At 42.3% G+C, this 12706-nt stretch overlaps 1 protein-coding gene across 1 annotated transcript in view; it reads right to left on the minus strand.

Annotated features, from left to right (window-relative positions):
* Window positions 1-11378, minus strand: part of MED12L (mediator complex subunit 12L) — a 372681-nt gene extending 361303 nt beyond the window's left edge. The window contains exon 1 of the mRNA XM_051983280.1: window positions 11132-11378. Coding sequence (XP_051839240.1) covers window positions 11132-11230 — 99 coding nt within the window. The 5' untranslated portion in view covers window positions 11231-11378. The remainder of the gene's footprint in view (window positions 1-11131) is intronic.
* Window positions 11379-12706: the final 1328 nt, after the last annotated feature.

The raw sequence follows: 12706 nt of genomic DNA on the forward strand, positions 1-12706 counted from the left end.
GAAAGGTAGTTCCCTCAGGTCAGATAGAAATAGAGATTTTTGTGAGCTCACAATGAGTAAGCAATATAACATGGCAAAACATTCAACATGCTCTCTCTCTATTAATAGATGCTCACCATCCAGAACAAGGCAAGTTATTGGAATATATTTAAAGAACTTGTCACGGGATGGGATTCAAGTCGCTTTACTTGACACCAAAGTAAAAATCAGGAATTGCATAAGGGCATGTTTCAGACTGATATAAGATAAGATAAAAAAAAACTACCGACAATTAAAAAGGTCTAAAAGTAGAATGTTGTGTACATTTATCACTGAATTTCCTCCAATGGAAGCTGGAAAACTATCTACCCAGTATTTTTCTTTTCTTTTCAGGGATTGTTGTTCAATACTCAATACCTGAGTTCTATCCACTAGTCAAAAGGCACACACACACCAAGACCAGACATCAAAAAATGCTTCTTGTGTATTAAGTAGAATAGTATTTAAGTCACTGAACTACTTCCAATGGAAGCTGGAAAACTATCTATCCAGTGTTTTTATTGTTCAAGACAATTAAAGTTCTATCCATTGTGCCATTTGGCTGCCAAAAGGCACATACACACCAAGATGAGACATCAAAAAATACACCCTAGTGGATCAATGGAATAAGAAAACACATTTTGTTAGTATGTAGTTTTTTGCATATTATCTTCCCCATTAGCCTGAACAGGGATTGTTTTTCACGTTCCTTTGTATCCTCAGTGCCTAGCACTGTGCCTGACACATAGTAGGCATTTAAATGCTGACGACTTGACTAGACAATGAGAAAGGGATCAGCACATAAAAATCTTGAAAAGTTGAAGTTCCTTGTTACAGATAATCCTGAATCCTGGATACTAAGGGAAATAAAACCTATAATGGTGAGGATCAAGCTCTTTTTAAAAAATAAGGGGGCCAGCTAGAGGGTACAGTAGAGTCAGGAAGACCAAAGTTCAACTGTGGTCTCAGACACTTAGCACTTCCTAGCTATATGATCCTGTGTGCAATCCCAATTGCCTCAACAAAAAAGAAAAATAACGCAGACTCCAATTAAGTCTAGAAAGAGACAAATGTTCCAATTCTCTTAAGAAAGAGAATTACAAATACAGAGCAGAAAGGTGTTCCAGGAAAAATTTTATAACTCTCTAAATGGTCAGTAAACCTAGAAAAAAAGAAGAGACTCCAATTTGGCTTCACCAAAACAAAAACAAAAACAAACAAGAAAAATTAAGTTTCTTTGGTTGGAATTAAAGAAAGAACTGCAATCATAAAGGGGGTCATCTAGCCAGGATGTGTCAGAGGCTGGGCTTAAACCTGCGCTAGCTATCTAGCTATACTTTTTTTTTTTTAATGGCTAGCTACAATTGACTATGGAATGCATCTTTTCTGTTATATATGACTGGTATTTCTGACATAAAACATTATTAAGAGTTTCTGAATTTTACCTTACTGAGCCTCTGTTCCCCCACTCCCACCCTCACCCTACCTCATACAAACAGCAAACTGTCACCAAAGTGCACAGAGCACTGGATTTGGAATCAGGAAAAACTCATCTTCCTGAGTTCAAATCTAGCCTCAAGTACTTTCTAGTTGTGTGACATTGGGCAAGTAACTTAAACCTCGTTTGCCTCAATTTACTAATCTGTAAAATGAATTGAAGAGGGAAATGGCAAACCACTCCATTATCTTTGCAAAGAAAACCCCAAGTGGGGTTATAAAGAGTTAGACACAACTGAAAAATTACTGAATCCTCATACAGTCACAATAATATTAGACTAATCCAGACTTTCCACTTTTTCTACAATACCCTCTCTTCTAACTATGAATCTACATCTCCTCCCCACCTAACGCTTCTTTCCTAGTATCTTTCCATTAGAATTCCTTCTCCATATTAAACTCCTTGAAGGCAGGAACTGCTTTATTTCTGCCTTATTTGCAATTCTTAGCATTTAAGGGAGTACCTAGCTTAATAAATGCTTGTTGACAGGATTATACAGTGGAATCTTTTTTTCAATGGCAGCTTCAAGAAATTTTCATAGTAGTCTAAATATTTCCATATTATTCACAAAACATTAAAAGAACTGGAGCAGGCATCCTTAATCTGGAGGGTATAAAGTTTTTCCTCTAAATAATATTTTATTCCCCCCTCCATTACAATTTTTAATATTCTTTTTTTAAGTTTTGAGTTCCAAATTTTATCCCCTCTCCTGTCCTTTCCTGTCCCTTCTCTAAGACAGAAAGCAATCTGATATAGGTTGCTCATGTGCCATGATATAAAACATACTATATTAGTCTATATGAATTTTTTAATTTAAATATTAACTATATTTCAATATAGACAATTTGCTTTGGAATCTGAAGTGTTTTATTTTGTGCATAGTTCTAAGGAGACATCTATTGTAAGTTTTATAACTTACAAAAAGGTTAAGAAACCTGGGCAAAGGAGGTACCTGTAATGGACAAAAGAAATGAACAAAAATCCCAGAAGACATCTCAACCCCCCAATTCAAGGAAAAAGTATGGACTGCAAACCTCAAACCCACATATAGTGTCCTATTTATCTTAATAGCATGTTGCAGAATTTAGACCTGAAAAAGACTTCAGAAATCAGAGTCCTTTCAGTGTAAAGATGAAGGAGAAAGGAGGTGAAATGTTAGAGCTGAAAAAGGTCGAATAACTTGCCTGAATTCACACAGGTGTAAGCAGCATGATCAATATTTTCTACTTATTCACAGAGGCTGTGAAATACCCTAAAACCATAAGGAAGCTGCCAGGAGAAATTCCTTGGGCCCTAGACTGTAAGAAAAGCAGCATAGCATACTAAAGATTCTTGGTCTTTAAGTTCTCCTTGGTTTAGATTTGACTGGCCTGAAACTCAGGAAAGCCAGATTTTTTTTTATTGGTTCTTACTAGAGTGATGATTTCAGATACACTACTGAATTTCTCTGGGTCTGTCTTATCAACAGCAAAATGAACTTATCTCAATAATAAGCACTTATCTCAAAGAATTGTTGTAAGGAAACAAATAAGGTAATACCATCCAGGTGCTAGCACAGTGCAATAGTAGGTGCCAAATAAATGCAGGTTTCTTTCCCATGTTCTCTTTCCATCAGTAAAAAGAGATGGGACGAGGTTGGTCTATAATGCCTTTGGCAAGCTCAAGCAGTTTAAAAACGGACAATTTGGAGATGGAGAGGTTTTTTTGTTTTTTTGTTTTAAAGATAGGCAGTAATTTTTCCTTCCTACCAAGTTCCCTTTCCAGAAATTTACGTCCAGAAATGTGTTACCTTCAGTGACAAAGTGGTCCCAAATCAGTCCTGATCAGGCTCCAACTTCCCAAGAACCTAAGGATATTATTGGTGTCTTAACAGTAATAATAATAATGAGGATGATCACTCCCCTTTAGCTAGCCCTTTAGGGTTGTTTAAATACCCTACATGCTCTCTGGACCTGTGAGGCAGATGCTATTGGGATCCTCTCTCAGAGAATTTGGCCAGACTCGCACATCTACTCCTAAGCATGTGAGGTTGTAAGGTAGGATGCAAGCTCGATCCTGATTCTACTGTGGCCCCCAGCTGCCTCTGTGAGATTCTCCTCCAATCCAATCCAGAGGATTTCCCCAATCCTCATTTGGTCATATGGCGGAAAGGAGTTTGTTGATTATGGTGAAGCCTTCCACAGAAGATAACATCCTTACCAGTGGTATTCCACTGAAGAAGCAAAGAATTTTATGAGAAACTCTCAGACCCACTCAGCTCAGAGATTCAGCCAGTCACTAACCCAGGAAGATAGGTTTCCACATCAGCTAAAGGTCAAAGACCTCCCTTATGGGAGACTTCAAAGACAGTTAACCTTGGACTGTATCTGGTGTGTTCTGCCTGATAAAGAGCATCAAAATTTAGGGAGAATAGTGATGAGATGCCAAAAATTGAAAGGAAAGCAATCCTCAAGGTGAAGAACCCCAAGTTCATATCATATGAGGATTCTGGGAATGTGTTTAATCTGAAGTAGAGAAGAGTCATGGAGGCCATGACCTCCATCTTTGAATTTAGAAGGGGCTGTCAGGAAACAGACTTATTATGCTTGGCCCCAGCAATGAGTCCCTCCTCCCTAGAGATCTTTCAGCATAATTTTTCAAATGGGGACTGGGTTACATGGCCACTGAAGTCTCCTCCAGCTCTGAAATTCTCTGTCTAACTAAAGTGGATTTTTTTTTTTCCCTTCTGATTCTCTTCTCCATGTAAAACATAGATGCTTTTTCTCCAAACTTTCCTTGACCTTCTTCACTCCACTTCTTAATATTCACCCTTCTATAACCTTTCCTTCAGGCTAAATAAGCCCAGTTCCTTTCATCTTTGCTCAAAGATTCTATTTTATAACCCTTAATTATTTTCACTGTTTCTCTTCTGTGGAACCTTTCCAATTTCTCCAATTCTTTCTTCTATATAAAGCATAAAAGTAAATTATAAAGCCTCATTCACTAAAGAGTGAATAGTAAAGGAAAGCCATTTAAAAATTCTTGGGTCTCACCCTAAAGATGTCATGTTCATGTATGTTGTGTTTAATAGAAATACCAAACTCGTTCAATAATAAGTCTATGTGATCTTTAGCACCTTGTCCAGACAGTCTCAAATAGTGTCTATGCAAATTTCCCAAACAGTGTCTATGCAATTTTAAGTCAACAAGCATTTATGAAATACTTACTATATGCCAGGAATTGTGCTAAGGCTGGGTTTCAAAGAAAGGAAAAACAGAGTCCCCTGCTCCCAATTAGTCCAGTCATTATAATACAAGACACAACATGGAAATGACTCTGTACATACAAGATGTTATACTGTTTATTTATTCAATAACTGTTGTCTCATCCTGGTATGTATGAATGATGACCGAGTTCCGGCTTCCAAATCCCGGCTCTGGCACTTACTTAGCTGTGTGGCCCTGAGCAAATCATTTATTTTCCCATAGCCTCAGTTTCCTTATCTGTAAAAATAGCAACTATCTTAACAAGCTTGTAGTGAGGATCAAATGAAATAAGATATGAAAAGTGCTCTGCAAACTTTCAAGCTCATTATAAATACTTTTATTATTCTTAAAAAGCTATACCAAATGATTCCAATTCCAATGGACTTGTGGTGAAGAGAGCTACCTCCATCCAGAATGTGGACCCCAGCATAGTATTTGCACCTTTTTTGTTGTTTGCTTGCTTTTTTTCCTTCTTTTTTTTTCTTTTTTGAACATGTATAGAAGAATTGCACATATACATTGGATTGTTTGCTGTCTAGAAGAGGGAGTGGGGAGAAGAAAGGAAGAAAAATTTGGAACACAAGGTTTCGCAAAGTGAATGTTGAAAATTATCTTTGCATGTATTTCAAAAATTAAAAGTTATAGTTAAAATTTTTTAAATGTACAAACTAAAAAAAAAAAATCTATACCAAAGAAATACAATATCTGGTTCTACAAAGTCTGAAAAGCTTTCAACATAGGTCCAGAAATGATTCCATCAATTAAGTATTGGTCATCACATTTATTAAATGTTTAGTATGTGATAAGAACTGGTGATACAAAAGGGCAAAATAACAGTCCCTGTTTTCAAGGAGTTTAATATCCTTTAAAAAAAAAAAAAAAGCAAAGAGTCAACTTAAGGTACATAGAGAAGATGGAACTGTGTTTTGTCATATAAGAACCTAATTTTAAAAAATAATAGTTGATTCATATAATATGTATGTGCATATGTATGTATAATAATATAATTAAGATTTGCAGTGTTTTTATATAATCAAATCAATGGCACCATAACTACAGGAAAAGATTCCTACATCTTACTCACCTGGACACTTTACATGGAAAACAAAAATACCCCAGCAAGGCCATTACTTCCTCTTTGAGTTGTAGAAACAAAAGCTTTCTGAAAAAGCTTTTGGGGCAGGGTCCTTGGTTTTAATATTTGTACCCCCAGTGCTTTAACATAGAATTTTTTCATTCATTCATTCATTATGTCATCGGTTCCAGCAACCCCAGGAGGCAGTGCTACAATAACCCTCATAACACAACTTTCTTCCTGTCACACAGCCAATAACCGAGGGTTGGTTTAAAACATCCGTCTTATAGATTCCAAGTTCACGAACTACATTTAAAAAAACACAAACCCACCTACCTAACTAAATCCACAGAAACTTATGATTATATAGGGAACAAGTTGATGTATTTTTCAGGCACAGCAGCTCTCAAAGACAAAGCCCTGGACCTGGAGTTAGAAGACAAAGCCTTCTCAGATACTTTGTGAGACTGAACAAGTCATTTCACTTCTCCAAGCTTCAATTTCCTCCTCTGTAAAATCAGGCTAACAATCACATTTACCTCAGAGCTGTAGTGAAAATCACGTTGAGAGAACTTATAAAGCATTTTAAAAAACCTTAAAGGCTAGAACACCAATCATCATCAGGAGAGGCCAATAAAGGCAGCTATCTCACAGGTTACTAGAAGGATCAAATAAGACTATACTTATTAATAACTTCACAAAACTTAAAAAACTATGTAAATACTAGCTAATATAATTGTTATGATTATTACTGCTGTTACTATTGAAAAAAGTCACAGAAGTGTAAAGTATTGAAGGAAACTGGATCTCCAGAATTAGTCTGCTTTCATCACAAGAAATTTGGCCATCTTTCTCAAGCAAGGCTTCTGATCCTCTCCCAGTACAACCACCAGAGCCCATTTCCTGGTAGGATAAAGAACACAGAAGGCTGGCTGCACCCCTCATTAACTCCATGCTTTATGGGAGGTCCCCTATTCCCAAGGAGGGCAAACACATAACCCTGCCCCGGAAGAGCTAAGCAATGTGTGAAGAAGATCCTGATCCTGATCACTCCAGGATGGGGAGAATTGGCAGCAGAAGCACTGCAAAGGCCACACTAGGTTTGTGGGAAGCTCAAGACCAAAGCAGTGACTGGAGAAAAGTAATTCTATTATAATAAATGGACTTGGAAAAGAGTGGGGAGCAGTTAAGCCATTTGGGCACTGGTGCTATTAAACTTTTGTACCAGATCCCCATATGCTGTGTGGCAGTTGCTCAATAATTAAAATGATTAAGATGCTTAGAGCTTTATAGAAATACTGCTCAGGAGCAGCTAGATTGGGCAATGATAACATACCAGTTCTGGAGTCAGAACTATCTAAATTCAACTCTGGACCCTGGATAAGTCACTTAACCCTAATTGTCTCATCCCCTTCCCCCCCCCCCCCAAAAAAAAAAAAGAAGAAAATGAAGTAGAATATTGTCAGTGCTTGAGTAGGCAGAAAAAGAGATGGGGGATCACCTAAAGATGGTTTCAAACAATGCTTCTTCAAGTAACCGAAAGGGGGATTGTAAAATCATTATCAATAAATGCTTCATTGGTATACCTATTTTATATATCTATGTACCTGGGTTCATGTAAAAAATTTCTGGAGGGAAAAAAGGGATCACAATGGAAAAAATTTAAGAAACCATGGTCTAAAGTTTTAAAATTTTGGGGGAATTGGTCCAGGATTTTCTAACATCCCATTTCTCATAACCAAGGACCTAATTCTAGTTCAATTCCTCTTGGAGGGAGAGGAGAATTACTACTTTCTATTGATTTTCTCTGGGAATACTGAGGCACATTAATGAAGGACAGTGACAAATTCCTGTTACAGAGGTGGGTTTTGTCCATACCTTTTATTATTTTATTTTGGAATAGAGCTAGGGATAAAGATGGGATAGAAGATTCAAGTTGAGTGATTTAGATTCAGAGATGATCTTCCATTCCATTTACATTGCATATATTCCATACATGTAATTTTCAGTTTGTGGTCTCCCTCACTAGAATATGTATTCTGGGGCAGCTAGATGGTGCAGTAGATGGAACACCAAGCCCTAAAGTCAGGAGGACCCCAGTTCAAATCTAGCCTCAGACACTTAATACTTTCCCAGCTATGCGATTCTGGTAGAGCCACTTAACCCAAATTGCCTCAACAACAACAGCAAAAAATATTCTGGAAGACTTCCCTTTTTGCCTTCTTTTTATCCCCAAGGCCTATCGATGGTCTAACATTCACCATGCCAAAAGTAAATGTTTATTGACTCAACGACAGACCCCTCAATCAATGACCAAAGACTGTAAATTGCTGAGTAGGTGTTAATACCAACAGATAATGGAAGCTTTTTCAAAAGAAATGAATTAAAACAAGAATATTACTTAATCAGCAAAAAAAACCACCTTATATTATCAAAAGTCTGTGAAAATATTGCTTGATAAGATATTTTACAAAGTACTTTCTTTCCAACAAAAGAAAAGGAAACCTGTGGTACAGGGAAATATATTTATGCATCTTCAAGGTTTGCAAAATCTTCACAAATAATCCTGTGAGGTAAAATGGTATTATTCCCATTTTACAGCAGCTAGAACCAAGACTGAGAATTTTAATAATTTGTTCAGGGTCACACAGTAAGTGATGTTCAGCTAAGATTCATCTTTTTTTCCCCCAAGGCTCTATCCAAAGGAGGCAGTAAGGAAAGCTCAAGATACTTTTACAAGCCCTCTTTTCCCACCCTCACCCTTAACCTAGATGGATTTTAAAAATGAGGGAAAGTACCAGCCTTTTCCACCTTTCCACCTGCATTCTCATCCTGTTTATAAAGGAGATACGGAGGAAATGAAAGGTCCTCGTCTCTGACCTCCAGAAGGTAGGAGGGCCTGGGAAATCACCCAGGAGAGGGCCCAGTGGAAAGAGGGGAAAGTGAAGATAAAGAGTGAACCTTTCACTATTAGGTCCTAATATAAGAAAAATTATGTATGTCTTTCTTACCATAAGTATATCATCAATATGTTATTACTGGTTAGTATTGCTAATGGATAAGAGTTTATTAGGCCTCCAGTCAGGAGGTCTGAGTTACTACTAGTTGTGTGATGCTGGGCAAGTCACTTAACCCTGTTTGCCTCAGTTTGCTCATCTGTAAAATGAGCTGGAGAAGGAAATAGCAAAACACTCCTGTTCTTTTTACCAAGAAAATCCCAAATGACATCACAAAGAATTATTTTCCCATTCGAGAAATATCCAGGACACAATATAACAATTTTGAATATAGCCATCATCCACTTTCCTACAACTGGGCAGGTGTTTTTGATTGTTTTGTCTTTTAGCTAATATAACACCAGCCAATCATTAAACATTCCTATTATCTTCCACAGCTTTAAGTATTTCACACAGATCATTTGGAATTTTCTTTACATTAGGCCTAGAAATTGCTTCCAGAGGGAGTTTCTTGAGGTACCATGAAATAAATCAACTTGCCTACAATTCAGTTACAAAGTTGTTGGCAGGGTGGAATTTGAACTCATTTCTTCCTCATCCCAAATCCAAATTTAGCCAAAGTGATCTCTTTACCTAAAGGTGATACTTTGTTCCTAACGCTACTTATATAGCAATTAGTTTAATTTAGGGAAAGTCCGGGTGGGAATAAGTGAAAAGGGAAGAAAGGAATTTTGCAGAATCAATTCAAATTCCCACAAAGCATCAACATAAGGCTGGGTCCCTCCCTCCTCTCCTCTTCTCTCCTTTCCTTCTACTCTCCATTCAGTCTCACAAAAGGCCCAGGCAAAAAAATTTACCTGTGAATTTCCATTAGGATTAGCTAAAGGAAGATCAGACCTATTAAGTGCTCTAAACCTCTCCCCCCCCCCCCAAAAAAAAGGCACCTGCCTGAGGCCATCCTATTTTACAATCCCGGCAACAAATAATCAAGTTTAACCAAAACAGGTGATTTCCTTTCCCCCTTCAGTCCCCATCAACTTTTCAGTGAAATGTGCAAATTTATGTCCCCAAAAGTTAAAGAGGCAGGCTGGTATTTAATTTACAAAGTACTATGTGTACTTATCAAATTTACGAAAAGTTATGGACTTTTCAGCATGAATTTTAAAATAACAACTGGCTAACAGTTACTGTTAGCGGGGAGGGGAAAAAAAGGAGGGGGGGAGTATTTACAGTTGACAGCAGCTCAGTAAGGTACAGCTGGGGAGCAGGTGATTTAAAAAAAAAAGTCCCCTGACAAATTGTAACAAAGGGTGATGATTACACCTAGTCAATTGTTACATAATTACTTATTAACTGCTGCTTGGGCTGCAGAAGCAGCAGCATCATCTATTAACATATACGGCTACAAAATAGCATGGATCCCTTACCATTCCCGCTGATGGCACCCAAAGTAGGGAGGCAAGATTGCACCCTTTAATTTTATTTAGAGAAAGCAGACAAGAAAATGAAATTTTTAAAATACCCTCTGACCATTCCTTTGCCTCTAACTCATCGACTTACCTACGCAAATGGGTTCAATTTACCCATGCAAATCAGCTGTCAATTAAGGCAATCACCTCTACACACAAAAATCACGGTTTCCCTTTACTAACGTTCATTTGAGAGGATGGGGGACGAGGCAAGACGGGATTTAGAATATCCTTCCCATTTCGAAGTTTACGCCTCTCAGAGAGGCTATTAGCAATGTAAAACATTAGGAAAAACCAGGCGGGCAGGAAAAAGGGGGGTTATTCCCCTCCTATTTCCTCCTAGCGCAAAATGCAAGTCTCCGTATTGGATGCCCTGAATTGCAATCTAACATTTTTCAAAAGTTTACGAGGATTCTCTAAAGAGGCGGGGGAGAAAGATAGTGAGGACGAAGTAGGAGAGGGGAGGCTAAGAGCAAATGAAACGGGAGAAAATCTCCAGAAGCGATGGAAGGCCCAGGAAGAGGGGGGAGGCGACCACATGCAGATGAGTAGCTTCACAGTTCAATGCTCTCACTGACAGCAACTCTAAGCAAGCGGCTCGGCCTCCCCGTGCCCCCCACCTGGCGCTGGCATGGGCCCTGGCACCCTGCGCACCAGCCTCCACCCCCTGGCAACCCTTCCCCACCCAGCACGCTCTTCATTCTGTCCCCCTCCCCCTCCCTTCGCTACTTCGGATGCCCGCTGGGCAAACTTGGCCCCAGGTCAGCGCTGCGGAGCCCTGGCACTTGGGGGGGCGGGGAGAGGGGGAGGAAGAGGAGAGGGTGTCGGGCACTGGAAGGGGAAGGGGAGGTGGCGGCAGCCGCGCTTACCTCCTTCTGCTTTGGGTCCTGGGGGTAGACGTCAGGCGGCCCTAGTCGGGGTCGTTTCAGAGGTCTCTGCTCATAACTGAGAAGCCCGAAGGCGGCCATGATCTCTCATGTTAACCGGAGAAATGAATGAGAGTTGGAGATGGAGCAGCCGCCTCTGAGCACCAGGGAGCAGCACTTTGCAGACAGACTCCCTCCTCTCTCCCTCCCTCTCCTCCTCTCGCTCGCTCTCTCTCCCTCTCGCTGCAGGAATGAGCAGGTTGGATGCTGCTGCTGCTGCCGCTGCCGCCGCCGCCGCTGCCGCCGCCTGAAACAGACAGACACCCACAGCAATTGAGCAGCCCGCCGCACGCACTGCCCCCAACGCTCCCGCCGCCCCCCACCCCTCGCCAGGCTCGCCCCTTCCCCAGCCCCCGGCGCTTGGAGAGGGGGTCCAGATCTCCGCCCGCGGCTTAACCCCAATTCCTCCTTTTACCTCCTGGATCGGGCCGGGCTGGAGGAAGCGGGGGACTTCTGCGACCCCTTAAAGACCCCGGCCCATCTCAAGGCTGGGGAGGAAGAAAAAATAAAAAAAACTTTTCTTTGCAGCCGAGCCTCGAGCTGAAGTATTCGTGGGGCGCCCTACAGCTCTGGTCAGAGTAGGGGGCTGCCGTTGCCGCCGCCGCTGCTGCGGGGAGCAGTACAGCCCTGCCCTGCCCTGCCCTCCCCTCCCCTCCAGGCGCAGCCCTAGCTCCCAGCTCCCAGTGGGCACCGCCGGCTCGCCCCACCGCTCCCCGCCGGGGCCCTGGATGCTGTCACCTGGACACCGACCTGGACAGTGCGGAGGCCCGCGGGGGGCGGAGGAGGAGGAGAAGGAGAAGGAAGGGGGCAGGCGGGGCGGGAGGCGGAGGGATGCTCGTCTGCAGGGAAGCCGGCTGGTCCCTCAAAGACGCCTGCGAGCCTCCCTCCCGCAGGAGCATCCGAGCCCGCCGCTGCCGTGGAGAGGAGGAAAGGAGCTGGGAGGAGAGGAGCGGAGCGGACCGCGATTCCGCCGAGCGGCCGCCGCGGCAGAATGCACGGGGGAGTTCTCGCGGGGGCCTAGAGCCGGCTTAACCCTTTCGGCGCCCCTCCAGGGGCTCACTGGGCACAGGCGGGGTCGGGGAGGAGGAGGACGTGGAGGAGGAGCTGCGATCAGTGCCGGGTGAAGCCTGCAGGCTTCCCCAGTCCCCCCTTACCCCCCCTCACCGCACCCTCCCCGTTCCATTCTCCTCCTCTCTCGCACACCCCCCGCCCCCCGTTGCCGCAGCTCCTCACCTCCGCCACCCCCTTCCCCCTCCTCCTCCTCTTCCACCTCCCCGGCAACAGTTTACCTGTTGGTCACCGGCTACAGGGAAAGGGCCAGTGGCCGTGGCCGTGGCGGCGGCCCCCCGACTGCCGCAGCCACCATTGCAGCACCCCCGCTGGACCCCGGGCGCTCGCTCGGTGCGTGCGAGACGCCGGAAACTTTGCCCATCGCCTAGAAATTGCAGGCGGGGTGGCAGCGGGCAGTGCCCCCGCGCAGCCGACGGCTCCCTCCCCCCCACGGCCCCGTGCAGAGCC

This window comes from Antechinus flavipes, chromosome 3 (genome assembly GCF_016432865.1).
Source record: "Antechinus flavipes isolate AdamAnt ecotype Samford, QLD, Australia chromosome 3, AdamAnt_v2, whole genome shotgun sequence".
Classification (NCBI taxonomy): Eukaryota; Metazoa; Chordata; class Mammalia; order Dasyuromorphia; family Dasyuridae; genus Antechinus; species Antechinus flavipes.